Raw genomic sequence first — 27,461 nt, 5'->3', positions numbered from 1 at the left:
ATAATTTGTCATTTGGAAGGCATAATTTGCTATGATTGAATAAAAATTCATTAAGGCGTAGCTAACAGTTAACACCATGTGCTGATGTTAACAACTTACGAAAGTCGTTACAAATTCTTGTATATAGCATGTACTAGCGCACTTTAAGAGAAATATTAGGACTTAAGAGTACTGAAATTAACTTATTTAATAGTGTACCACGTTCTTATTGACGTTTCAAATAAGTGGCCCCATACATAAATAGATAAATAAAAAGAAACATAGATGACAGTTTAATTGCATCTTATTTAAACATTTCATATGGATTTGTTCAGAGCTTCGATCTCGCGTGGTCAACTGAGTTGGAGGACCGTGCAGGAAGCTGTAGACAATTCCAATCGTCTTCATCCTCTAATGGTTTGAATAGCATATCCACCGTCTCTCATCCGACTGACTCCAACTTCGGGGGCTCCCACTGTGTTCATCAAATTAAAATTAGGCTCAGGATAAACCGTTTGTTCCAAAAGGTAAAACTGTCAAGAAATAAACCAACAACGTATTTATTACTTAACATAATTCTAATTTACACTATACTTTACCGACCATTATAGGATGTCAAATCTCTGCGAGGCTTTAAAGATTTCCTCTTGAACTCATTGAGGTTAAGTATATGAGTTTTTACTACTAGAATAATGTGCAAGAGACTATAGTTCGTTATTGCAACATATGTCCTTTTCCCTCCCATAAATTAGTTAAGAGAAACTAATGATTTGGTCCGTCTTCGCTTAGCCAATATACAACTAATGACGGATAAGGCCAATTACCAATCGAAAGGTTTGGGAATGAAACAAAAAAGATGTCTAAAGTAGTATGTCATAACCATATTCAACGTCAAGTAAAATGATACATTGTTGCTCTTTCTAAATAAAGTAGATGACGTTTGCACCTTGGGCTTTTTGTCCTTGTCAAATAAAGTCGCCTTGAGCCCTGCGCCAAAACAGATTCACCAATGCATCACACAAACTGATGTAGAGGATACTATACATGAAAAATGACAAATGCGCTTGATGAATACTCGGTTACAAAGATATTGATCATCTTCGCCGTTGATTATGTGGGCCCCACAGTTGGACCCATGCAATCGACAGCTGAGTCGGTATGGATCTATGTGGTCTATAGTGCATGCAACAACTTCTCAGTTAATAGAAAGTTGCTTACAAAAGCCATGTGATAAATATCCATTTAAAGCTTGTGACTGGGTATTGAATGTGTCCAACATATTTAAATATCCATTTAGATTTCATGACATCACTTTGTAAATGAAATTCGATAGAAAGATGACTATATCACATCCCCTATCATTACTCATGTTGGAAGTACCTCGTAGAAGTCATTGGTGATCTTCCTTCGCACGATGTTGCAAAAGATGATGTACTCACGAGCTAGACATTGTTCAATCCTCTGACCACGTCCTTCTCTTATCTAATCGTCAAAATCGATGATTTGTTTAAGTTGTTGAAGGGAATAAGCCATGCTCCTCGTATTGTTAAACATAAATAATTGAAAAATGCCATGTACACAATCACGTATTCCATATACTCCGCTAGGAGTTACTTCAATAATGAGATAGCTCCTATTCTATTCCAACACAAATTGCTGAATACTTTCGAGGCTATAAGAGTAGAAATTGAAAATAGGAAGGTATCTGTCGAATTTCGCTATCATTTAAAACTGTTTAACTTGTAAAATGTTTCGCTAAGCTGGATATTATACTTTCGGTTTTGCATATTACCGATCTTAGAAAAACCTTTAGGCTGGTCGGACTAGCAGACTTCATACCCTTCACTGCAACGGCGATCCAATTCTCTGCCAAGTTGTCTAGCAACTCCTTTTCCTGCACCATATAGTTATCTCAGTTGTGCAAACTATCGCGGTCGCTGCTTTGTAGCTAAAAAAGAACGGGTAAAAGGAAAAAGCGTACCGACAAATACTTACAATAGAATGTAATATATCCTCCACAGTTTGTCTTGAGAAACATTTGTTTATACTCTTCAGTCTATTCAAACAATGAAGACTGGTTGGAATTTTCTTGACTAGCTGCGATGAAGAGATTATATTCGATAGGAAGAAAGTGACATGCTAGAGCAGAATATTAGTAACCTTTTGTGGAGCTCTTCCCCTTTCGTATTGGACTTTTGGGCAAATTTGTTGATGACAAATGAAATTTCTGATGCATTTGATGGATCAACCGAAGAGAGAGCATGTTCTAAAAGAGGAAGATCCTATGGAGAACATAGGGAATGAGCCGTATATATAGAATACAAAATAAAATCATAGTAAAAAGTAGACTTACTTTTTTAAATCTCGATTTATGGAATGGCTACTAACTAGTTACCTTTGAAAAGACAAAATGAGTTGCAAGACCACATGCAAGCATCATTGCTCCATCTAGCCGTGCTCCAGTTAGTCCTAGATATTCACCTGCTCGACATAACACCGCTTATAAAATCTAAATTATGGAAAAATATACTCTATATGTAAGATTGATTTACTATACACACTGACTGGCAATTAAAATTTTGTCGATGGGGCACAAACACAAAGACGACAAATGAAAAGATTGATACAATGTAATTCTCTCCCTCTTCAACTCCCTTCTACAAAGGACAAAATATGTTCTGTGTCATGGGAAATTCAAGAACGGAAAAGAAAGAGGTGTTAAAAATTACCGAAGTAACCAGGAAGCTTGGATAGGAAATGAGATGCACCCATATCCGGAAAAAGTCCAAGTGTTGCTTCAGGCATTGCAAATACCTGCGACAGCATGAATCGAAACACTCTTCAGAAGATTCATCTTCTGTACTGACCAGAAAGTTTGTATCAGATGTCTCAGAAGACACATCAGGATGAACAAAGCTCATATGCGATCATCATTCAGGAGCATTATGTCCAGTTTTTCATACTGAATGAGGTTATATACAAGGACTATTTACCGTCTTCTCCGTGACAACTCTAAAGCTCCCGTGCATGGAGATTCCAGCACCAAACCCATTACAATGCCATTGATGAGGCATACCTTCGGCATGATGCATATAGACAGAAAAATGTTCAGTTGCTTTGGTTCATCAGCCACGAAAGTGCTGTATAAGAAGAAAAGCCTCCAATCTCACCAGAGGCTTTTTATAGGTAGCTATCAAGTGATCCAGGTTGAGCAATTTCTTGTAGTAGCTTGCTCCAAAGCTCCAATGTCCTAGAAGGTTCGAGTAATGTCAGAGATCATTTGTATAATAAGATTAAAATGTATATTAATGAGTTTTCTTTGCTTATGGAAGGCATTTCTAATCTTGATAAAATAGGTGGGAACTGTCAAACTTAGCCCAAAACATTCATTAATTAGAATGTCTACCCATGACTCTTAAATATCTGTATATATGTGTGTGTAGATATTATATGTATGCATATTCATAGGATAATCTAATTGTTCCATAAGACAAATTTAATTTTTTCGTGCCAGATGATTTTTAGTGAGTTGTTAGTGTCAAAAACTGTCGGTAGAAATATATCATCGGTAAACTGATATTCCAACAATTTGATGATTAACTCAACAATGCTTTTATGAAATCACCATCTCTTCTCCATTTCACTAATTGTTTTCCTATCTTTTACCACACCTATTTGTTTCCTTATCAATGCCTTAAATTTACTAACTCTCTATGAAATTACCAATTTTTATATGAGTGACTTACGAACTATTTTGATTACGAACTCTCATTCACGTTACTTACCAATATCCATTTGGTTCTTTTTCCTTAATTTATCAATTTTTGTTATCGTTTATCAAATTTTATTTGTCTTTCTTATGAACATTAGAATTTTCTTTTAACTCTTATATGATTCATTGATCTCCCAAAATTTTCTTCCATCAGTTTATGATTAGTTTCTGGCCAAGATTACTGCATGCCATTAACTAGGGTAGTCTTATTTCTCTTGCATTTTTCACAGGTTAGAGTTATATGAAACACGATTAAAAGAGAGCAGATTCAAATTTAATCACCTGTTAATATGGAGCACATAATTCCCACGACATCACCACCCGCACAAAATGATCTCCCATTTCCCTGATGAATATTTGAGCAAGAGGTGAATAATTACATAAGTCACAAGAATCAGCCAACGCATATACCAGAAAATATATTATCAATGTACAATCAACACTTATGTACCCAATTAATCTAATCGAAACCTAAATCCAGTCAGTTTATTAAAACGTGAAACTCTAGAGGATGTGTTTGAACTTTTCCTCTTCCAGTTATGCCCTCCGCAATTTACAACCTTTAAATTACCAAAAATTGCATCATTTGATATCACAATACAAGGCTTCTCTTCATGTGCACACATCAGTTCAGCGAAACAACACAACCTTGCTCATATCCCTCATACACTTCATACATACGTGAAATAACATGTCTTTACGAACTTACATCAAAACAATGTGTGTCCAACTCATTGTTTATCACAAAAGGCACGCACATGTTTTTTATAATCATTTTTTTCTCCTTTTCACAAAATCACTCATAAATGCTTTGTTATACAAGTGATGTTTGCTCCTATTTCCATCATTACAAATGTTTGATGCCGTCTTTTCATCATTGTGTGTATTTAGCTAAACTGAAGTGGCAGTCATCTAAATATTTGATTAATCTACTCATCAAATTAATTAAATCTTGCTTGTAGACAGACCGGATGTGAAGATTGATTAAATTGGATATATAAGGAACTCCAGTTGTTTGCATGCGTTTTCTTGTTACCAAATCAATTACGCAAGTTCATTTGTTGTTTTCGATGATGATTTACATTTGTGCATCATATTCCTTTGCTAAAAAGTATTAATAATGTTATAAAGTCAAACCCAAACGTTTAGATTATTAGGTGGGGGTAGACCATATTTATATAAAAAGCATATAAACCCCATTGTCAAGCGATGTGGATATTTCAATACACCTTTAAACCGGATGTTGGGAGTAGCCAAACATGCTCGAGAGTCGATTTGGAATATTCTGAAGATTACTTATCAAGCTTACATAATAGGAAGGGAGTCTTATATGGTAGGACGCTGAAAAGGAAGAAATCTAAATAAGAATTAGTCTTATTTAGGAAGAATACCATGATATAATTCTAGTGACTACCAAAATTAGAGGAATTCAATAAATCATGAAAGTTTCTAATTGGGAGGTGATTATCAATCAAGGCAAGATTCCTAATTTGGGTGGAGGTCTACCACTATAAATAAAAGGATTGGATGGAGATTTAAAGAGCACTAGAAAATACTCTAGAGAGATGACAAAAGTCTTCAACAACGTGAGTAAATATGAGAGTTCTTGAGAATTTTTCAAGAGAAGGTGTGTTTTTAGATAGCTTGTGAGAGAAACACGGTTAAAGTGTTAATTGTAATCATTTGATTATAGTGGAGAGTTCCTGGATTAGCTTCCCATGGTTTTTCCCATCTTGGGTTTTCCACCTAAAAAATTGCTGGTGTGTTGCACTTCTTTTCTCTCACCTACTGTGTTCTTTACGTTCCACATATTGTGCAATTCTAATAGTTAAAATTCCATTGCAATCAATGGCGATCCGACTTAATTTACAACATTGAATTAATATGACCACAAAAAAAAAAAATCAAATTAGGAGTGACACGTGGAATCTAACTAATAAGATTGGATGGACATGCGAAAGTGGTGAAACCCAGCTCTAATGCAATTTCAGAAATTTCAGTCCAAAAACTTAAACTATTAGATGAATGAAGATCACATGTATATAAGAAGTATATGAACCTCATTATCAAGTGATAGGGAATTTTCAATAAATAACATGATCTTGATTACTCTCGTTACTTCATGTATTTTTATTTTTTTCATCTCTACTTTATAGTTAGTGTTTTTCTAACTAAAACTCTGTTCCTTTCGCGGAAAATGTGACGTTTCTAAAAAATATTTACCAAGAAGCCATATTCTAGGAAAATATAATTATTTTTTAGTGTTCAGCCAAAACCTGAAAAGAAAGGAAAAATATTTTATGATATTCAATAAGGAAAATTTTTTCTTTCGTACAGTCTTTTTTCAATATTTTTTTATTTTAAAAAACCGATTTTTTAAATTATTTTTTATTTTTTATTTATATTTTTCTTTTCTTTGTTTTTGTCTTCTTCTTCCTTAGTCAATCGGTCATCGACAAGCGAGCTCGCGAGATGCTTGCCGGATCGGCGAGCCGAGGCTCACGCTCACCGATCTGGCGAGGCCTAAGCTCACCACTCGTCGAGATCGGCAAGCTAGGCGAGCGAGCATGCCAAGCCCTTGAGCTAGCTACTCACTAGATCAACAAGCCTGTGAGCGGCAAGCCTAGAGCCCTAGCTTGCTATCGATTGGGTGAGCAGCATTTTAGGGCTCAAGCTCATCACCGATCGGGCAGCAACAAACTAGGACTCGAGCTTGCCACTCACCTAGCTTGAGCCTTGAGCTTGCCCAAGGCCGATGAGCTCAAGACTTGCCTATGGCTAGTCGTCGGCAACATTGTGCCCAACAACCAGCCAAGACAAAGTTTTACAAAAAAAAAAAGGCAAAAAAAGAAAAAAAAAAGGAAAAAAGGAAAAGGAAATAAAATTTTGAATTTTTTTTCAAATGAAAAAAGATTAAAAAGAAAAAGAAAGATTTGATATGGGTGTGAGATAAAAGAAAGTAAGTGAGGAAAATGTTTTCCTTTTTATTAAAAGTGGAAAATATTTCTCCCTTTCTTAGAAGATTTTTTTTCCCTTCATGGAAAGCATTTTCCCCAACTAATTCATTTTTAAAGAATTAAACATCGGAAAATTCGGAAATCGTTTCCTATAAGTTAGTTTCCATTAAACAAATGAAGCCTAAAAGTACTCATGAAGTGCACAAATGTTTGTTTGATGTTGTACGAATCATCCATATGACATGCACAAATGAATGATTTGTGCATGCTTGTGCTCTGGACACGCACAATTGTTTGTTCGATGCTCGTACCATTGTTTTTAGCTGCGTACCTTTTAACTTCCATGCTGGTGATGAAAATTAGTCAATCGAACAAAATTTAATACTTGAGACGAAAAAATAATAGCAAATTGAACATGAATTTGTGTAATTTACGTAAATATGCCATAGCAACTCAGAGTTGGAATATGTAAATATTAAACCACATTGTCTTTTTACAACTTAAAACTTTTAGAACAGTTGACAGTGGTTCTACAAAACTTCATACTCAATGAAATGAAAGGACACACACAAATGCAAAATCTAATTACCTTCAAGATGACAAGGTTCACGGTGTGATCGTCCTCGTACATTTGCAACTTCCTAAACATTTGAGAGACCTGCGTGCTCGGAGGAGACAACCGCCAACATTAATAATGGAGACACATGAATGAGTAAAGAAAAATAGAAAGGGACGTACCATTTCGAAAGTGGGGGTTTTCAACTTGGAAGGCCGGTTCAGGATCACCTTTTTCACTCCTGAATGCTCTTCAAACAGTACCTGCCAAAGCCAGATGAAATCATCATCTATCAAGCCACCAAGCATGCCCTACATTGATATGGTTGGAGATCAATGAGTAGAGACCACGCACCGGCTGCTCGGTTAAGTCTCTGCTGAACAACAGAGTAGAGCTTAAAGCCTGCATCCTTCTCTCTCTCTCTCTTTCTCTCTATACTCCTATTTGAGCTGCACAGGGCGAAGGAAAAAGCTCAATTCCTATTATAAGTGGAGCCAGTAATGCTGTCCTCGCAATTTAACAAGAACATCCTACTCAATGAGTCCCCACTGCCGATAAGAAAACGATCTTCCACCACCAGACAGAAACGACGAGAGAAGAAAGAGCCCATTCGCTGCTCTGTCTCGGTTCTAGTTCTATTATTCTTTTTTTCTTTCCTATTTTTGGGCGACATTAATTGACCTTTCTAGTAGCAAACACCTGCCTGGCTTGGCAATGGCAAGGATGTCATGGAATTTGTTTCGAAGACTCTAATCGGATAAAAATGGGTAAGGACCACACATATTTTATGCATCGGGATGCGTGCAGCTCAAGTTTAGTTCCAGTTAAAACTCAAAGAAGCAGCATAACGCTTCTTTTTGTCGTTAGACGTTGGCGTCACGACGACTACGTGGAGCGAACGCGGCCCAATCGAGGAGTCCTTTTCCGAGGAGTTCCTTTTCTGGCGAGCTCCAGTGAATCCCGGCAACCCTGTCATGGTTTCAACAATTTGATCAGTGTTATTACAGGTTCTTGGGTGACTCGGAAAGTCCTCGGGCGGCCGACCGGCCCTAGTCCAATCGTCATCCTAGCCATGTCACCATGATCCTTACGTCGACCACCGTAATCGGTGGTCATCAGCCCCGTTTACATAAACAAATCTTCCAAACTAAGTAATTTTCTTAACCAATTTCAGTTACAATAATTCATTGCTTAATTTGTGATATTTGAGATTCATCAAATCTAACTTGATTTGTTTTGATTTTAGACAATATCCAATTAAGGAGATAATCACTACTATGAGCAGCGAGATGTCAGATCAGTTTTTATTATGTTGATTTTTATTTTTTTTGTTTTGAATCTTGATGTGGATTTAATATATTTTATGTCGTTAATTTGATGGAATTCGTTCTTAAAAAAAAAAAACAAAAATGTTACATTGCATATAAATAGTTTAACTTCCTAGTTAGAATTGCATGCTTAGGAAATATCTAGTAATTTAGGAAGGTTTTCAATTTAGAATAGGATTTAATCAAAATTAAGTTCTAATTTAAATTAAGTAATCTTGCATTTTAGATAGTCTCATATCTTTAATTTAAAAAAAAATCATAAAAAATAGTGTGTTATTTAAAATTAGTTGCATCATCATCGCCACATTATATCACATGCAATGTCATATGTTAGGTCAACCACTTATGCCATGTCATGAATGTTATGTCATATAACATGCCATCAAATGCCAAAATAATGTCATTTAATAATTGCATGTTTAAGGTCATTTATATTAAATTACAAGTTATGTTAAAATAGTTTTCCATAGTTTTACTTGTCACTAGAATTAGGACAGTTAGATAAATTGCATGTCACCCATCAAATTAAATTAGTGTCATGTAGTTAAGACTGCATTTTATGCCTTGCATATAGTTTAATTTTCATTAATAAAAAACTCAAAAGGAATTAATTATCTAGGAATGTTAGGCTCTGCGTTTTTAATTAATACTTCGCAATAATTTAGAAATTAATGGGTAGGGTTATGCTTTGCTTGCTTGAGATATTTAAATTATTACCCTATTCCAGCAATTTATTTAATAGTTTGGATTATTAAGTGTTACAACAATTGATTGCACAACCTGCATGATCGCCCTTGCATGTTAGTGATTTAAGCTAAAAATTAATCCAAATTACTTTGTAAATATTTTTGAAAATAATTAGAAAATGTACCGAGAGTACATTGGATTAATATAGCATAATCAAGTCCCCAAACCTATTTAATCTCTAGCTCGTAGAAGTAAGTATTCTTGCGTACTTTACTTGGGTTTCTAATCAACCCAAATTAATAGTTGAGACTCCCAATTGATATAAATTGCATGCTTAAATTGATTAATTTGAGTACCAAGTTACGATTGGTAGGACTTGGGAGAGTCTGTGTTAAATCTTTGGACTCAACAATTCATTAGCTTTTTATTTGGTAATTCACCTTTGGGAAGGTTGCAACAAATACTATGCGAGGATTTCTTTTCTTCATGTTGAATTCCTTTTCACGTATAGGCCAAACCTATAGTTGGATTCCTTCTCCAATAATAATATATAAATACATGGTTGTGGGAACCTTGGGTGTGTTGCCGTCGTCGATGTGAATGTAGAGAAGCCTCGTTTTCATGAGTGCTTGACAAAGGACATTCCTTGTGGAACCACGCTAACAATTCAAATGTTGGTGCAAATTAAATCTCATGATAAGATTTATTTGTAATTCCTTAATGAGATAGAGATGATTCCGTCCTCAAACTATTTATTAGGTCATGTCATGAGATCACATGCGATACCTTCAACATAGAATGGTGCAACCATCGGGAGCAAAAGATGGATCCCCTGATTTAGCTGGAATTGGGCAATCAATTAGGGACCAATGTATCACATTGCCTAAACAATATCCATGTGAAAAACAGGACCTTCCCTATGGCTGGTGACTAGGGAGGGTGCAGAGGCTCTCGCCCATAGTCGGCTAGGGCATTGCAAAGGCCCCGCTGGCTAGAAATGCAACAGAGGAAAAAATAAAAGGTAAAGAAAAGAAAGAAAAACCAGGAAAAAGGAAAAAAAAATCGAAAAACTTTTAAAAGGAATTACAAAAATTATCCACTTTACCGCCAGCCATACCATGTAGGATAGCTGACGTCCACGTCAGCGATCTTCTACCAAAATGGGCTAAAAAGACTGTTGCAAAAGTAAGCGATCAAATAATAAAATAGACAAATAACGTGTAATTTAATATAAATTGCATGTTCTTTGTGAGCTCTTTGAACATTGTGAGAGATACACTAAGTCAACTTGGGTAAAACTGGAGATTGGAATTGAACAACACTTACAAATTCTAAGTTGATTTCTGCAGTGTTTTCATGGCCACTTCCTTCTACGTGGACATAGGTCTCACTCGTTGAAATCATATAATCTCATAATATTCATTCCTCTTGGCCTGTTTTTTCTATGGGAAATTCTACCCTTCTTTCCGTAATAAAATAACAATTCAAAAAGGAATTACACAATAACTTTTAAGATAGAAGAGAAAATGGAAAATAATTTTTTCGCCTTCAAGCCAGGCAAACATGTGGCAAACTGCTAAGTTGCTTCATTTTCTGCTCTTCAAATTCTTGGTAGTCGTCCTCGTAAGCAAGGATAGATATAGCTGCCAGCATGTCTTGATCGAAAGGCCATCAATCTTTGGAGTTGCCAGCTACCTCCAACGATGATTAATTCAACGATGCACTTTAGAACACACAAATATAAGGATTAAAAGTCGAACAATATTTATTTAGTGTCGGTCCTAAAAATGATGTCGGCAATATCTAACTCCCGATCTTTGCTGATTGGGTAAGCTTTCATCCACACAATTTGTGGTTCTATATCCATCAAAAGAAGGAGACAGAGGAATTAAATGCATCAAGAAGAGAAGGATGGATTTGAGTAAAGGCAAGTCCAGTCAAAAAGTTGGGCAAACAGGATACTTGTGCGTGGGAAAAAGGACAAAATAATAAGAAAAATGAGGTGGTCATAAGAAAAATGAGATTTTCGTGACATGACGATTATCTATCAGAATGCTCTCTATAAAAAAGCTCCTGAGGAGGAGCGAGAGAGAGCTCCACAATGTATGCAAAGGATAGAGGAAAGAAAATGGAAATGAGTAAGAGTGAGCTGGTGGTCTTGTAGCAGTCTTGATTTGTTCATTCAAAAGAAATTCCTGGGACCAAGTGATCAAAGCCTGCATACCCACACACTCCTCAGACCACAAAAATTTATTATCGGAGCAAACGATGGCAACAGGAGCACTTCTCTCCCGAGCCGCAAGAAGGTATCCGCTTTTTAGGACTAAATTGCTTTTCATGTTAAAAGGTTCAAGCAAAGCATACAACTTTTCCGCCACGAACCCTCACATGCGTTGTTCCTTACTAAGCACGATTCAATGTCATGGAAACTGCAAGACGGTAGTTTGATAAGGCTAGCTTGCCCCATTAAGTGAAACTTCTTAGCTCAGTTTTTTTGTAATCATGACGTTGTTCTTGATCGATCTTCCAAAAGAAAAACGATATGGAGTTTTGCTTGCACAACTTAGACATTCACATATCAATGCATAGATGAAGTTTAAGATGATCATTTTTCTTTTCAGACTAGAGGGAAAGGTGGCAGTGATCAGTGGTGGGGCGGGTGGCATAGGAGAATCTACTGCGAGGCTCTTCTCGAAGCATGGGGCTTGAGTCATTATAGCTGACATTCGCGACGACTTGGGCAAGTCGGTGTGCAAGAATCTAGGGCCAGAGACTGCATCCTTTGTATATTGTGATATATCAAGCGTATCCGACGTGGAAAAAGCCATTAACACTGCCATTGGCATGCATGGAAAGCTGGACATAATGGTGAACAATGCTGCAACCATGGAACCACTCAAAGCCAAAATATTGGACAATGACAAGGCCGACTTTGAGAGAGTAGTAAGCGTGAACCTGACGGGTGTTTTCCTAGGAACCAAGCATGCGGCTCGAGCCATGATCCCGTCACGAAGAGGAAGCATCATCAATGTTGGAAGCGTCAGCTCCAGTGTGGGTGGGGTTGCACCCCATGCATACACCAGCTCCAAGCACGGTGTCGTGGGGCTCACAAGGAACGTGGCTGCGGAGCTCGGGCGATATGGAATTCACGTGAACTGTCTCTCGCCCTATTTCATTCTATCACCATTGTCAAGGGAGTATTTCAACGTCGTCCGAAATGAAAGAATCGGGGTGTACTCTAACTTGGATGGGGTGAGTCTTTAGAGAGAAGATGGAGGGGAGGCTGCCGTGTTTCTGGGGAGTGATGAATCCAAGTACATAAGTGGCCACAATCTGGCAGTGGATGGAGGCTTCACCACCATCAATCCCGCCTTTGGCTTGCTTGCTCGTGCCTAAGGAAACACACCCTTTCAAGCCCTAATTTTGTACCCTTCATGTCCTTCCACTTTGTACCTTTTGTCGAATAAACGGTCTTGTAATTTTCATGTCGAAATTGAAAGGAATCGAAAGGTTCCAATCTTCAGAAGAGCTCCCATCTAGAAGTTGAGATGACACCTACACTGGAAGTTGCACTATTTTTTGGGTTTAGGTCAATTTATAGAGGATACTCTAAACTTAACCCCGAGTATTAAACATATTCTAAAGTCAGGTCACTTCTTAACTTGATTTTTAATATTGGCCCTAGAGAAATGCCATAGTTTACTTTCAAGTACGCATGACAAATTTGAAATCATATGATTAGTTAAGCCACAGGAATTTTGATATTGGTAACTTAATATCGTTAAAGTGATGACCCTTTGTCCTCATAATGTAGCTTCTAAAGATTATAAATTATCTCCCAATATACCCAAGGGATAGAAGTTTTTTAAAATTTTCAAGTGTATGGAATAGTCTATGGGCATTAATATCTAAGGGATTTAATAGGTATGCTTATCTCTGAATTGTGTAAAAAACGAAAACCAATATGGTTTTGGATTGCGATATATTATTTGATGTTATGAAAGATTGAGGAATGATATATCTATATGACTTCATTTGTTATTTCTTGATTTTATTTATATTGGGTTTTTCATCGATTAAGATTTGATCTTTGAATAATGAAGACTTAAGAATAATAAGGGTAAATTTCAAATAAGGGCCTAAAGTGCTCTTATTTTCTCAAATAAAAGCATAAACTAGATCTTGTATCAAATAAGGATTTAAAGTGGCCATATCAATATCAAATAAAGACTTAAAGTAGCTATGATAATTTCAAATAAGAGCTTGACCTAGCTAGTCGTCAGCTGGCTAAATATTCCAAGTAATTTAGGCATTTTCGTCAAAAGAAAATTGTAATTTAAATTATTTTAATTTCCTTTTTTTCTCTTTCCTTTTTCTTTTCTTTTCGGCAAGCGCTAGTGAGGGTTACTAGACACTTACCAACTGCTGGGCAAGGTCCTGCCCCTACGAGCCCTCGACCATGGTCGGCAAGGGCAACCTCACCCAAGGCAAGGGCCGCCTCATTTATGGTCGGCGAGGGTGGCTCTCACCAGATTAGACAAAGGCATCCCTCGCCCAGCCCTCTCTGGGCATTCCCAATGGCCAGTAGCCGACCATCGACGAAGATGAAAAGGATAATCCGAAAAAAGAAAAAAAAAAGAAAGAAAAAACTCAATAAAGGTCAAGGAGAAAAATGCCCTTGACCAACTAGAAAGTCAAGCGATTTTTAAAATTAACATAACCACTTCATGCTCTTATTTGAAAAAAAAAAAAAAAAAAAATGAAGGCACTTCAGGCCTTTATTTAAAATAATATCCACTTCACAATCTTATTTGAGAAAAATGATTGCACTTTGTGCTATTATTTGGAATTTTCCCGAATAATAATAACAAGATGTTTGTGACATCCTAAATTTTTGACTCGTCCCAATAAAACGAAATGGGCTTTTCATCGGCGCGCCTATGATCATTTTTCTATGAACTGATCACTTACGAGTTAACCAATCTATTGGATGAAGCCATTAAGGGATATAACTGCGGTAAAATCCCTATAAGCTACCCGGTAGGTAGGATTTGACTAAAATTGCATCCGGTCAATTTTAACCACGAAGTTGAATTCAGTTTTGGGATTCGGACATTCGAGCGTGTCATGATTCATTTATAGGACGTCATCTCATCTTTCGAAAAAATTCTGTCGAGTCCGGGATTTTGCGGAAAAATCGAATTTCGGACAAAAGGAAAATAAATGTGAAATTTGGATGGGAGGAGGTGTGGGCTATTTTGCTGCCCAAAAATCCTTAATTTTGGTATTAACACCTAAATTTTGCATAAAAAATGGGTTAATTTTTACCCAAAAGAATAATAACAAAAAAATTGCACGGCATATAGTTTAGGAACATTTATCTTATTTTTGTTTTATTGGACTGACGGTGATCGCTAAATTTTTTACATATTCCGTTGGGATTTTCATATATTTAGGTAATAGACACTGGGGGACGAATTTTGAGCAAAAAAGAAATTTTTTGGACGGAATATTCGGAAAATAGAAAAGAGAATATCGCGCGAGGTGCAACGATATATTTAGAGGATTATGCACAAGTAAAATTGGAAATAAAATATGCAACAAATGTCTAATTTTTTCCCCTATAAAAGAAGTTATTCGGGTACGGACAAGGGGGGCTTTTCTAGGGTTTCTTTTGGTCGACCAAAGAAGAAAAAACAAAAGTGAAAAAGAGAGGAAAGGGAGAGGGGACGTCCAGCAGAGGGGAGGAACGGTGAAGAGACGTCAGGAGACAGGAGGAGAGAGAGAATTTCAAAAAAAGGGGAAGAAGAGCACTGTTCTTCTTCCCCGGTGGGCTCGTCTACCGCCTGCCGTGCTTCACCTTCTGCCCGCCGGAAGCCACATTCGCCGCCCGCCTGTTTTTCGCAAGCCCAGCACCGGTAGCTGCCCCGCCGGACGCCGCATCGCCCTTCCGCCACCCAATTCCGCCCGCAATCTGCTCTTCGACAACCACACCACCGTGCGCCTCCAGCTCACGCCCCGCAGCAACCGAGCGACCGACCGAGCCTCTTCCGCCGCGCCAGATCGGGACCCCTTGCTCTCGCCGTCGTCGACGCCAAAGCCTGCTGCCGAGTCCTCCGTCCGAGCGTTGCCACCTCCACCTCCGTGCCCCTGCAGAGACCCGCGACGCCCCCGTTTGCTGTCGTTGCCAACCGCCAAAGCCGGGCTCGAGCCTTCGTCGGTCTCTGCCGCCCCTGCAGCAGCTCGAGCGCCTGCCTCTTCACCTGAGCCACGAAGCCGCTGCAGCCCGTGCCGGAGCCGCCGGTTTTGTTGCGACCTGCAGCGCCACCGCCTCTGCTGCTCCGACGCCCTGCTCCGAGCAGAGATCTGCCCCGGACCCACGAAGTCGTCGCTGTCCCATCTCGCCGGAACTCTCGCCTGCGAGCCCGCATCCCTGCACCGCGCCGCACCACCGTGCTCGCTTTGCTCCGCTCCTGCAGCTAGATCCGACCACCGCGACCTCCGATCAGCGACCCGACGCCACAGACCCAGCGATCCGACGACCCCGCGTTGCCCTCTGCCCTGTTCGTTTCTGCCAGTGACTGACGCCAGCAGACCCGAAACACCCGAACGCCGATCTGCTGCTGCTCCTTGCCGCGCGCTCCTGCCCCTCGCCGGACCTTCGCCGGAGCTCCGACCGCGACGCCCTCGCCGGACTGACGGTGACCAGCCACCACGAGCACTGCCCTTGGTTGGAAAGCAAAAGATAAAAAAGGAAAAAAAAAACATTAGGTAGTTTTATTTATTTATTATGTTTTTATTATTATCTTTATGTCTTTTATAGTATTTTTTTTTTAGTGTAATAATGTATGATTGGGATTACGACATGAATTAGTTCCTTAAATTAGGATTGACACTCCGATTTTGCGCTCGAAATTCAACTCACAATTTCTTGTAAAAATCGACAATCCAATCTCACGTCCAAGATTCGATTCGTGATTTAATTTTAAAATTGGCCAACCCATAGTTCACCAATTTATGGATATTAATCTATCTTGTTTGGTTTGCCGTGGTGTTGATTGAATTAATTTTATTTTTTCGTAAAATAAAAAATAAAAAAATGCTGAAATTAAGATTAAGTTTGTTTTATAATATTTTTTGTTATCTTGCATATTTAGAATAGGGATTTTATTCCGAATTTTGAAAAAATAAAAAATTCAAAAAAATCAATTTAGGATGCTAGTTTTATTTTAAACTTAGATTGCATATTTCATTAATTGGCAATTTTAAATTTCGAATTTTAGAAAAAACAAACAAAAAAAATCATCATGCATATATCATGTAGAATTAGGGCATTCTTCACACGTCATTGTGTGTTTATTAATTATAGGTTTAAATAATTTCTCCTAGATAAATTACATGTTCTTATTAAAAAAATAAAAAATCATGTGCACGTCATAAGGAATTAGGTTCATGAAATGCATGCCATTTAGTAATTGTTGCTAGGTTTATTTAATTAGAAATTACATGTCATTAAGATTAGGTCATTTTGATTAATTCAGATTGCATCTTTAATTGTTGCATGTTCATTAAGAAATCACAAAATTTTTTTACTCATTCATATAGTTTATGACCTATTGCCATGCCATATCATTTTATATTAAATTAGAAGCATTGCATTTTATATTCTCATTCAATATAGTTGATGTGAAAAATTGAGTGATTGCGTGTTAATTAGAAATTTTTCTAGATTGTGAATTCGTAGATGCTTTCGTTACTATGAGGTAAGTTTTGCATTTTTTTATTTGTATTTTTAAGTGTTAAATTGGTGGTTTGTACACTACATGATAACCTCACATGTTAGGAAGATAAATCAAAATCAATTCAAGTTGCTTGCCAAGCATTTTTCAAAATAAAAGAAAAATGTACCGAAAGGGCGTTAGACAAATCTAACGTAATCAAGTCCCTGTACCTAAAATCTCTGGTTCGTAGAAGTGAAATAATTCTCCCATTATTTTACTTAGTGTTTAATCGACTTACTGTAAATTGATTAATGACGACTCTTTTTTGCATGCTAGATATTTGAACATAAGTTGTGAATTAGTATGAGCTTGGGAAAACCCAAGTTAAGTTAAACTTAGTAGTTTATTAACCTAATTTTAGATGATACATCTGAAAATTTAGGTCGCGACATTTGGGATATTAGGCTCAAGAAAGTAATTGAGGACAAGAAGATGAGCATAAGAAGACTTTTGTGGCATTTTAATCATGACATAGGATATTTTCCCTTGACTAAATGGGTCTCTCTCTCTCTCCCTCTCTATTTTCACATTCAGCCCCCCCCCCCGGCGCACTCGATAGAATAGCCCCTCCTTTCTTTTCATCTTCTACCCACTCCATTTCCCTTTCACGTGTTCATCTTTCTTCCCCTCCACTCTCTCCATCTCACGTTTCTTCACCCCTTCACGTCACCAGCCCTCACCCCACCATATAATGCCAGCATCCACCAAAGCTTCACACTCGGCTGCCATAGCCTCCAATTTCAGTCACACCAGCAACACTTCAACCCAGCAAACTCTCACCTCACGTCCCTCTCCTTCACCAGGCCCTTTCCTTTTGTTTTGTTGCTGCAAGCCAGCAATTCCAGCAGCCAATCCAATAAGGGTAGCAAGGCTAGCAACCGCGACCAGCTCCTCGTGCCGCTCAACCCGCAAGCCACCGTTCAGCGTTCCAACTCTAGCAGTAGAGTAGCCCCACGCCCAGCCAATGCCAATGACCAGTAACTGGTTCGCCTAGCTCAACCCCTCGATCCAGCTTAGCTCAGAATTGGTTTCCCAGCTCAAGAAGCAAGCTTGTTGGCTGTTTTCAACCTCATCTGGGCCTCCTTTGGAGCCGCCGAAGACAGGGGCCTTAGTCGCCTTCGTGCCGCCGTCGCCGTGGACTCACCGGACCACTAAATCGATGAGTTTACTCACTAAACCTTGCTTATGAGGTTAATTATGTTTAAGGGTTGGTTAAATTAGCTTAAGAATGGATTTGTGATAATCTAGAATGGTTAGATTAGTCTTAGAATTGATTAGTGTTAATCTAATTAGTGAGATTAACACATTTAAGATGGATTAGTCCAAATCAGTGGACTTTCTGCAATTCGGATTTTTGGACCCTTGTCATTTACCATTTTTGTAAATCGAAATGAGTTGCGAATTTGAGGTTTATTCCTTCTTGAGAAAGGTTTTAGACATCTTCAGCTATGACATATATTTTTCTCAAGATTTTTAGGGATTTAAAAGAATGAGATATCAGCTCTGTCATTTGCAAACAGAGTCTCAGACTGTGTTGAAATTTGTGACATTTCGGGATTCTAGGGGTTTTTATCAACTCTTAGGGTCTAAATTTCAAAATAGTTTCTTCACAAAAATTTTTTTTTACATCTTCTAATTTAACATACTCAAATTTCAGATAAAACGGATAATTTTTTGGACCTTGAACCAAACTGATTTCGGAAAATAGACTTTCTGGAAACGGATCCAATTTTTGGTACTAGATTGAGTGATTTACTTGGACGAATCTAGAAGGATATAGGTTAATATGTCTGCATGAAAAATGTTCATTTAGGTGTTCTTTACAATATATTCAAATTTGAGAATTTTCTAAGCTTGTTCGGGTAGGTTTCTTGATTTAAACTTGGAGACGCGCGAGTGGCCCGATTTCTACCAATTAGAATCGGTTATGGTTTGGTGATTGTTCTTGATATTGTGCTTGCTAAATAAGGTGTTTTTAGTGATGTGGTGGACTTGTGGCATATTGAGAACTTATGTGTGAGGTCATATGGTGGATTGCTCTTTGTTGGTGATTTATTACTATTGCAAAAAGTGACCCATTGGACTATTAAATAAAAAATAAATGAGGTGTCGGGTCCGGACACCAAAACTTATTTGTCCATAAAAAAATGAGGTTCTAAACTAGGTGCGTGCAAATTTTGACGGATTAACTTTAAGTACGTGAGCACTTATGAATTTATTTCTAAACATTTAGAACAAAAAAAAAAAAAAAGGGGTTACTAAGGTTTGTTCTCAAAAGAGGGTGGTTGGAAAATAAATTAGAAAAGAAATATGGTGTCGGGTTTGAATGCCAAGTTTTATGTGCTCAATAAAATGATGGGGTTTTGTATGAGGTGTGTGCAAAGTTTGGTGGGTTAATTTCAAATACGAGACCCCGTATGAATTTATTTTGGAGGGTTTGAAAAAAGAAAAAATAGGTGCCAAGTTTATTTTTAAAATGGGGTTTTGGAGTTCTATATGAAGGAGGCTAAAGTTGACCTAATTGTTCAGGTGCCTGCATGGTTAGGTTAATTAAGTAGTTCAATTTAATTAATCACAATTTATCTATTTACTTAATTGCATTTATTTAATTATTTTGTAATTTATTTAATTATTTAATATTTTCTAGAAATTAGACCGGGATAGCCGATGACCGGAATTTCGTGTTGATTGCAATGGTGTGGTTAATTTCTGCAATTGATTGGCAATTTGTGCAAATTGAGTATTGATTGGAAATTGGGTTACTTATTCTAAAATTGGATGATCATGTGTTGGTTAAGAGAATTCATCTCCCGCTTTGTGTCAAGTGAACAATGCTTTTATATGGAAAGCCGTCTTGAGGTAGACGTTATTGTGCTCAATGGGGCGAGACGACGCCTAGCTATGCGGCGGATAGATCCGCTGTGTGACGGATAGATCCATTGCGTGTCAGTTAGATCTGCTATATGACATATAAACCCACTGTGTGACGGATAAACCCGCTATGTGACAATTAAGTCTGCTGTGTGCTGGGTAGATCCGTTGTGTGACGGATAAACTCGCTATGTAATGGTTTGATCCGCTATGTGAAGGTTAGATCGTACCTATGTGACTATTATCAATTGAAATGCATGATAGGTCGTGCCTATGTAATAGTGATCAATTGGAACATATGATCAACTGAGATGTGGTGATTGATGGAAATGTGATTTGAGACACTCCATTTGATAAAGTGTTATCACTGCACTTCTGTGTTATATAAATTATACTAACGTGTAGGGAGGATCTAAGATGAGGGAAGTCTCTGTGGTTGTATGATTATATGGTTAGGATACCTCTAGGCATATTACCCTCCTAATTGGGGTTTAGGACGTGAACTCGCCGAGATTTATATCTCACCCTATCGTGGACTTTAACTTTTCAGGATTGTAGAGTAGGGGACCTGGAGCTGAGCTAAGGAGATCTGAGGTATGGGTCAAATAAGACAGTTTCTTTGAGAGCTGGTCTTTTGAAGTCTATTGGTTGTTGACTTTTGTACTTGACTTAATTGATTTATAAAAGCATGTTTTGTTTGTGAATCTATTGTCTTGTTTTTCTATCCCGAGATGGTTACTGTCGGGGGATTTGTTTTCACTTTCGCATATGCAATAAAAAAGAAAGGGTTGGCAACTCGTCCCAAATTTTTTTATCCACCATCAAGGGATGGGCATGCGCTCGAGGATCGGGGCGTGACGATGTTGATGCTAGAAAGGATTTTGTTTCAACTTTATGGAAAAAGAAATTTGCTCTCTATTTTTTGAAACTATTTCTTTCGAACTTTATAGGAATCTAAACAAGGATAAATACGAGGAACACCATTGGTGTAAAATATTTTTTACACAAAGGAAATGAAATTGACTTACTAATGAAATTACACATACAATTGTGTCGCGACCAAAATTTTGGGTGAACCACCTAAGATTTGGCTAATAAACTACTAAGCCTAAACTTAGCTCGGGCTCTCCTAGGCTCATACCAATTCGCGACTTAGATTCAAGTTCTTAACATGCAAAATGTTTTTAATCAAGAGTCACCATTAATCTATCTTTGGTGGGTCGATTAGAAACCCAAGTAAATAACGGGAGATTTACTTTACTTTTACAAACTAGAAATTTGTGAGTTCGGGAACTTGATTATGCTAGATTTCTCTAATGCCCTTTCACTACCTTTCTTTTTCATTTTTGAAAAAATATTTTGCAGGTAGCTTGAATTGATTTTAATTTATTCCTTAACATATGAGGTAATCATGCGGGTGCGCAAACCACCAATTTAACACCCAGATAAAGCAGTGAATAAATTGCAGGACTTACCTCATGACAACAAAAGCATCTGCAATGTTAGATCAGAATTCACATCGACAGTCCTAGATATGATTTCTAATTAACACGCAAATTCTTTTTTGTTTAATTAACGATAATCTACTCTAATATGCAATGCAATGCTATTAATCTAACATGTAATGATATGGCATGGCAATATGACTCAAACTATATGACATAAATAAAATGCAGTCTATACTAAAGAATGAAATTGATTTATTCTAAAGGCAATCTTTTTGGTATTTTCCCTGAAATTTGAAATTAAGAAAAATGCAAAAATTATCTAGCTAGATTAAAATTCTATCCAACTTATATTAAGGATTAGATCATGCTAAACCATAATTTAAACTAATATATTATCTTAACTTAGCAATCTCTAACCTAAGATGCAATCTATCTAAAAAATAAATCTAAGCTTAAAATGAAACACTCAATTTTATCATAATATGCAATGATGTACAAAGAATTTCCTAATTCTATATGCCATGTGCATGATGATTTTTGTGTTTTTTTTTATAAAATTCGAAATTTAAAATTGCCAAATAATTAAACGTGCCATTTAAATTAATGAAAGGAAAATCTAACATCCTAAATTTATGTTTTTGGATTTTTATTTCAAAAATTTGAAATAACTAAATTTCCTATTCTAAACATGCAAAATAACCCTAAAACAAGCAATGAACCTATTCTAACTCAAATTTTTTTGGGATTTTCTTTTACGGAAATAAAATCGACTCAAACACCACGACAACAAATCAGACAAGATAAGATGGATATCTATAAATTGACAAATCATATCATGCACATAGGATCAAATTGGTCAATTTTAAATAAAACCGATAATCGAATTTCAAGCATGAAATCGGATTGGCGATTTTCTGTGCGATTAAGAGTCAGATTTCGGGTGCGAAAATCGAACTATCAACCGTATGCACGTTATGAAATTAAAAAGATTTCCCAATTTATAATCTTACTTGAGATTACGGACACCGCATTGACGAAATTTTTGGAAATTAAAATAGACAAAATTTTTACCTATTTTGGACTTTGAACGATGGCTCATGAATCGTGATAGAGTTCGATTTGGATCAGTAGCTCGTCGCCTTAGCTTGCGGTACGGTGCTCGGCGAAGGTGGTGGTGTAGCCGATGGTGAGGTGGGCTGAGTTAACGTCGAGGAATCTCCACGTGACGATGCGAGGCAAAGCCGAGTTGGATACCGTATAATCGTCTAAGAAATTTCGCAGCAAACATTGGGAATTTCCGGTAATTGTCAAGGAAGGCCTGCTTCTTTCTCAACTTCTCGTACTAATTCAAACACTTGCTAAAGAGATGCCGTATGCTGGTGTGGCTTGCTAACATAAGACCACTGACCCTATGGGCGGTTTCAACATATGGAGACTTTCTTGATAGGGCAACCTGAATACTCGCCGGGCCCCACTCAATGAAATTAACAAGCTTTCTTTCACGTATCCTCTGCAAACTTTCATGAACCTGGAGGTTGCTGGACTATCCTCGGGGAAACCCGTATGACTGCTGGAACTCCAATGCTGGCTCGAAGGCTTGTTTGATGTGGCAGAGATTTGCTAAAGATTGCGCCGAGATGCTGCGGGAAGCTTCAACGAGCCATTGCAGAGAAAAGCCAGCCTCCTTCCCCTCACGTTCCCTCTCCACTCTCTAGATTTACATTGGTGGGTTTTAAATGTTGCTGACCCTCTCTTTTCTCGTGAACCAGCGTCCTCTCCCAACGGTGGTCGTGTATGGAATTGTGTGGCCCCCAAAATCCTATGTGTTTTACCTTTTCATTAGCTTAATCGATTAGGGTTTTTAATTTTTCCAAATCGATATGCACGAAGATCTTTTTCAAACGCAATATTCACTTTTCCGAACACAATATTTGTTTACACTTGTCCTATCCGAAAAATTCCATCATATCTCGGAAAATTTCAAACTCCTATTTTCACAAGATAATTTCCGATCATAAAAGGGGCGGGGGGGAGGGGCTTGGGCCAATTTATCGCTTCGTGAGCTTAGCCCAACTTATCAAATTAAAGTTTAAAACCACTAATTCGACCCATCCGTCATTGGTCCAATAAATGTAAAAAATGCAAATCAAAAATCAATGCACCTAAATCTGTATGCTATGCAACTAATATTTTTTTCAATGATAAAATTACCCCCTAATTTTTAATGCAATAAATGACTAAACGGGTTGCCCAAAATTTAGCTGTCAACAAATTGCTAAAACGAAAAATCGTATACATAGCAGAGTTTGATCCGACTTGTGTAATGTTTAAGCGAGATTGCTTCCTGTGGTCATCTTTAAAATATGCCGTTGGAAAGGACAACATCCCCGGAAGGTAGTTTTTCCCCAATCTAAACTTATTTTCAGTCAATAAAAAATGTTTTCTATAGATTAATTAGTTTTTTGTTATCTAAACACCGAAAAATTGGAAAATAATTTCTTAAAAATAGTTTTCCTTCATTCAACGGACTGAGTTGCCAAAGGAAAATGATGGCCTACATCTGTCGCATCTCTACAACAACAATCACCAAGCCTCTATAATCTGAAAGACATAAATACTGCTGCTGGGAAAAAAAAAACCTTAGTATTGTTGGAATGAAATTTTTATCACCATGACGCACATATTATTTAAATTACCACCGCAATAGTCAACTTACAAGTCTTTTGAGAAATTGCTAGTGAGATAGTTCAGAAAGAAACGTATTGAAGATAGATGCAAGATAGTCCGGTTGCATTCATCTTTATTAAATACTACATATAGGTTCATTCAGAGCTTCGATCTTGCATGGTCAAGCAAATTGGAGGACCGTGCAGGGAGCTGCAGACAATGCCAATCGTCATCATCCTCTTCCAATGCTTTGAACAGCATATCCACCGTCTCTGCACTGACTAACTCCAACTTTGGCGGCTCCCACTGTGTTCATCAAACTAAAATCAGGCTCAAACTCAGCCCCGTGTATTAATTCATCAAATATGTTAGATAAACCGTTTATCCCATAAGGTTGAGCTATTGGAAATTGGACCAGCAATGTATATGTAGTATATGACTTAACAATGTGAGTCTTCAATTATTCTCTCTTAAACTCATGGGTGTTAAGTCCATGGTTTTCTTTTTACTGGGCTAATATACATGAGACTCTATAGTTTGTTATTGCAATATAAATCCTTTCCCTCCCATTAATTCGTTAAGAGAAGTTATTGATTAAGACCGTCCTAGTCTAGCCAATATACAGCTAATGACGGATAAAGCCAAGTACCAATCAAAAGGTTTGGACATTAAAAGAGAGAGAGAGAGAGAGAGAGAGAGAGAGAGAGAGAGAGAGAGAGAGAGATGTCTAAAGCATGATGTCATAACCATATTAAATGTCAAATAAATCGATATTATTTTTTCTCTTTCTAAATAAAGTTTCAAGATCCATCTCGACAAGTCAAATAGTAGGGTCACAGAATATGTGTTTGCACCTTGGGTTTATTGTCTTTATCGAATAAAATTGCCCTTGAACCCTGCACCGAAACGGATTTAGCAATGCATTGCCCAAATTAATGAAGAGAAGAACATATAAGAAAAATGTTAGAACTGCTTGTTGAATAATCTGATTACAAAAGTATTTTATGGTCCACAAATGATCTAAACCAAGCTGATCTCCACTATTGATTATGTGGCCCTCATAGTCGGATCTAGATAATCAATGGTTGAGATAGTATTGATCTATGTGGGTCTACAGTCTAAGCAATAACTTCTTCGCTATTAAGAGGTCGCTTACAAAAGTGATGTGATAAAGTAAACCTCCGATGGGGTACTTGAATGTGTCCTAGATATTAAAATGTCTATTTAGTGGCATCAATTTGTAAATGAATTCCACAAAAAGCTGTTTATATTACACCCTATCGCTACCCTTGCTCGAAGTACCTCATAGAAGTCATTGGTGATCTTCCTTCGCACGATGTTGCAAAAGATGGTGTACTCTCGAGCTAGACATTGTTCAATCGTCTGACCACGTCCTTCTCTTATCTAATCATCAAAACCAGCAAATTCTTCTGGTTGTTGAATGGAATATGCCATGTTCCTCGAAATGTTACACAAAAATAATTGACAATGTCCGGCACGCAATAATGTACAGAACTGTAGGAATAAACATATACATGCATGTACGTCCGTACGCAAGGAGTTAGTTTTGTGTATTACCGATCTCAGAAATATCTTTAGGCTAGTTGGACTAGCAGACTTCATATTTTTCACTGCATCCGCGATCCATTTCTCTGTAAAGTTGTCTAACAACTTCTCTTCCTGCACCATATTATTATCTCAGCTGTGCAATTATCACGATCAACGCTTTTGTAGCTAAAGTAAAAAAGAAAGAAAAAGGAAAAATTCACAACAACATGCACTTACAAGAGAATGTAATATGTCCTCCACAGTTTGTCTTGAGAAACATTTGTTTATACTCTTCAATCTATTCCCACGATGAAGACTTGTTGGAATTTTTCTGACTAGCTCTAATGAAGAGCTTAAATTCAACAAGAAGAGAGTGAAATGCCAGAACTGAATACGAGTCACCTTTTGTGGAATTCTTCCTCTTTCACATTGGATTTGTGCGTATATTTGCTGATGACAGATAAAATTTCTGATGCATTTGAGGACTCCACTAAAGAGAGAGCTTGTTCTAACGGAGGAAGATCCTATTGATAATACAAGTTACCCATATAAAGAAAAGCAAAATTATATTCATTTAAATATTAATACATCTACCATTTCACATTTTTTCATTTTAACTTTTGAATTTAAAAAGCGCACAAGTTTTAGAATTACTGCTAACTAGTAACCTTTGAAAAGACAAAATGAGTTGCAAGACCACATGCAAGCATTGTTGCTCCATCTATTCGTGCTCCTGTTAGCCCTAAATATTCACCTGCACGAGGAATGAAAAGTTTGATTCAATGTCATTCTCTCCCTCTTTAACTCCCTCCTTCCAAAGGACAATAAATGAATTCTTTGCTCATGATAATATGCCTTTAACTCCCTTCCAAAAGAAAACGATGTTGAAAATTACCAAAGTAACCGGGAAGCTTGGACAGGAAATAAGAAGCACCCACATCCGGGAAAAGTCAATTGAGGCTTCAGGCATTGCCAATACCTGCAATATCATAAATCGTCACACTATCCACAAGACAAATTACGATGAACTCCCCTAGAAATGGGTCTCTTCCTTTTATTGGTTATCAAGTCCACCAGTAGCCTTGTCGGCCTTACTTTGTTCTGATTCGTGTCTTTTGTACTCAAACTCTTTGAGTTAGCTAATAAATCATTTTCCCGATAAAAAAGGAAAAGTACGATGAACTAAGCTCATCTGGTGACTATTTACCGTCTTCTCTGTCACAACTCTAAAGCTCCCATGCATGGAGATTCCAGCGCCACCACCCATTACGACTCCATCGATGAGGCATATCTTTAAAAAAATTCACATGAAGAAGATGTTCAAGTTGATTTAGAAGGTATTAGTAAATTAATTTCAGAAGCTGCATTGTTTGGTTCATCAAACATGCAAGTACTGGATAAGAAGAGAAGAGCCCAAGTCTCACCAAAGGCTTTTTATAGGTAGCAATCAAGTGATCCAACGTGAGCTCTTTCTTGTAAAGCTTGCTCCGTAGCTCCAATGTCCTGAAGGGTTTTAATTAATACCAGAAATTACTTGGATCATAAGATTAAGATTTATATTGATGACATTTCTTCGTTTGTGGAAGATATATTTATATATCTATATATGATTTACTATTCCCTTAGAACTGATTTTTTTTTTTCCGGTGATGGTTAATTTCGAAAAGGTTTCTAAGTGTCAAAGAACAATTGATAGAAACAAAATTTTTACTTTTTTTCTGATTAAGTTACGAACTAATTTTGGCCACTTATTCGCTAGTTACCAATGTTTATTTGTTTTTTTTTTTTAATCTTAAAGAGTATCTACTTCTCTTATCTTTCGCAAAGAAAAATCCTCTTATCTTTTATCTATTTGTATTTACCTCAT

At 37.3% G+C, this 27,461-nt stretch overlaps 1 protein-coding gene and 2 pseudogenes across 1 annotated transcript; 1 reads left to right on the top strand and 2 right to left on the bottom strand.

Moving 5' to 3' along the window:
- Positions 1–383: 383 nt before the first annotated feature.
- On the bottom strand, positions 384–8,380 carry LOC104440428 (annotated as a pseudogene).
- Positions 8,381–11,547: 3,167 nt separating this feature from the next.
- On the top strand, positions 11,548–12,675 carry LOC104440429 (annotated as a pseudogene).
- Positions 12,676–24,039: 11,364 nt separating this feature from the next.
- Positions 24,040–27,461, bottom strand: LOC104429128 (3-hydroxyisobutyryl-CoA hydrolase 1). Its single transcript, XM_039310011.1, is given in 12 exon segments — positions 24,040–24,352; positions 24,901–24,942; positions 25,349–25,450; positions 25,625–25,726; positions 25,832–25,892; positions 25,997–26,118; positions 26,263–26,348; positions 26,490–26,546; positions 26,549–26,573; positions 26,802–26,885; positions 27,019–27,097; positions 27,457–27,461. Coding segments are annotated over 12 exon segments (912 nt in total). The 3' UTR covers positions 24,040–24,205.

Source organism: Eucalyptus grandis, chromosome 3, assembly GCF_016545825.1.
Source record: "Eucalyptus grandis isolate ANBG69807.140 chromosome 3, ASM1654582v1, whole genome shotgun sequence".
Lineage (NCBI taxonomy): Eukaryota > Viridiplantae > Streptophyta > Magnoliopsida > Myrtales > Myrtaceae > Eucalyptus > Eucalyptus grandis.
The sequence above is the reverse complement of the archived record's forward strand: the minus strand, read 5'-3'. Positions and strand labels throughout refer to the sequence as shown.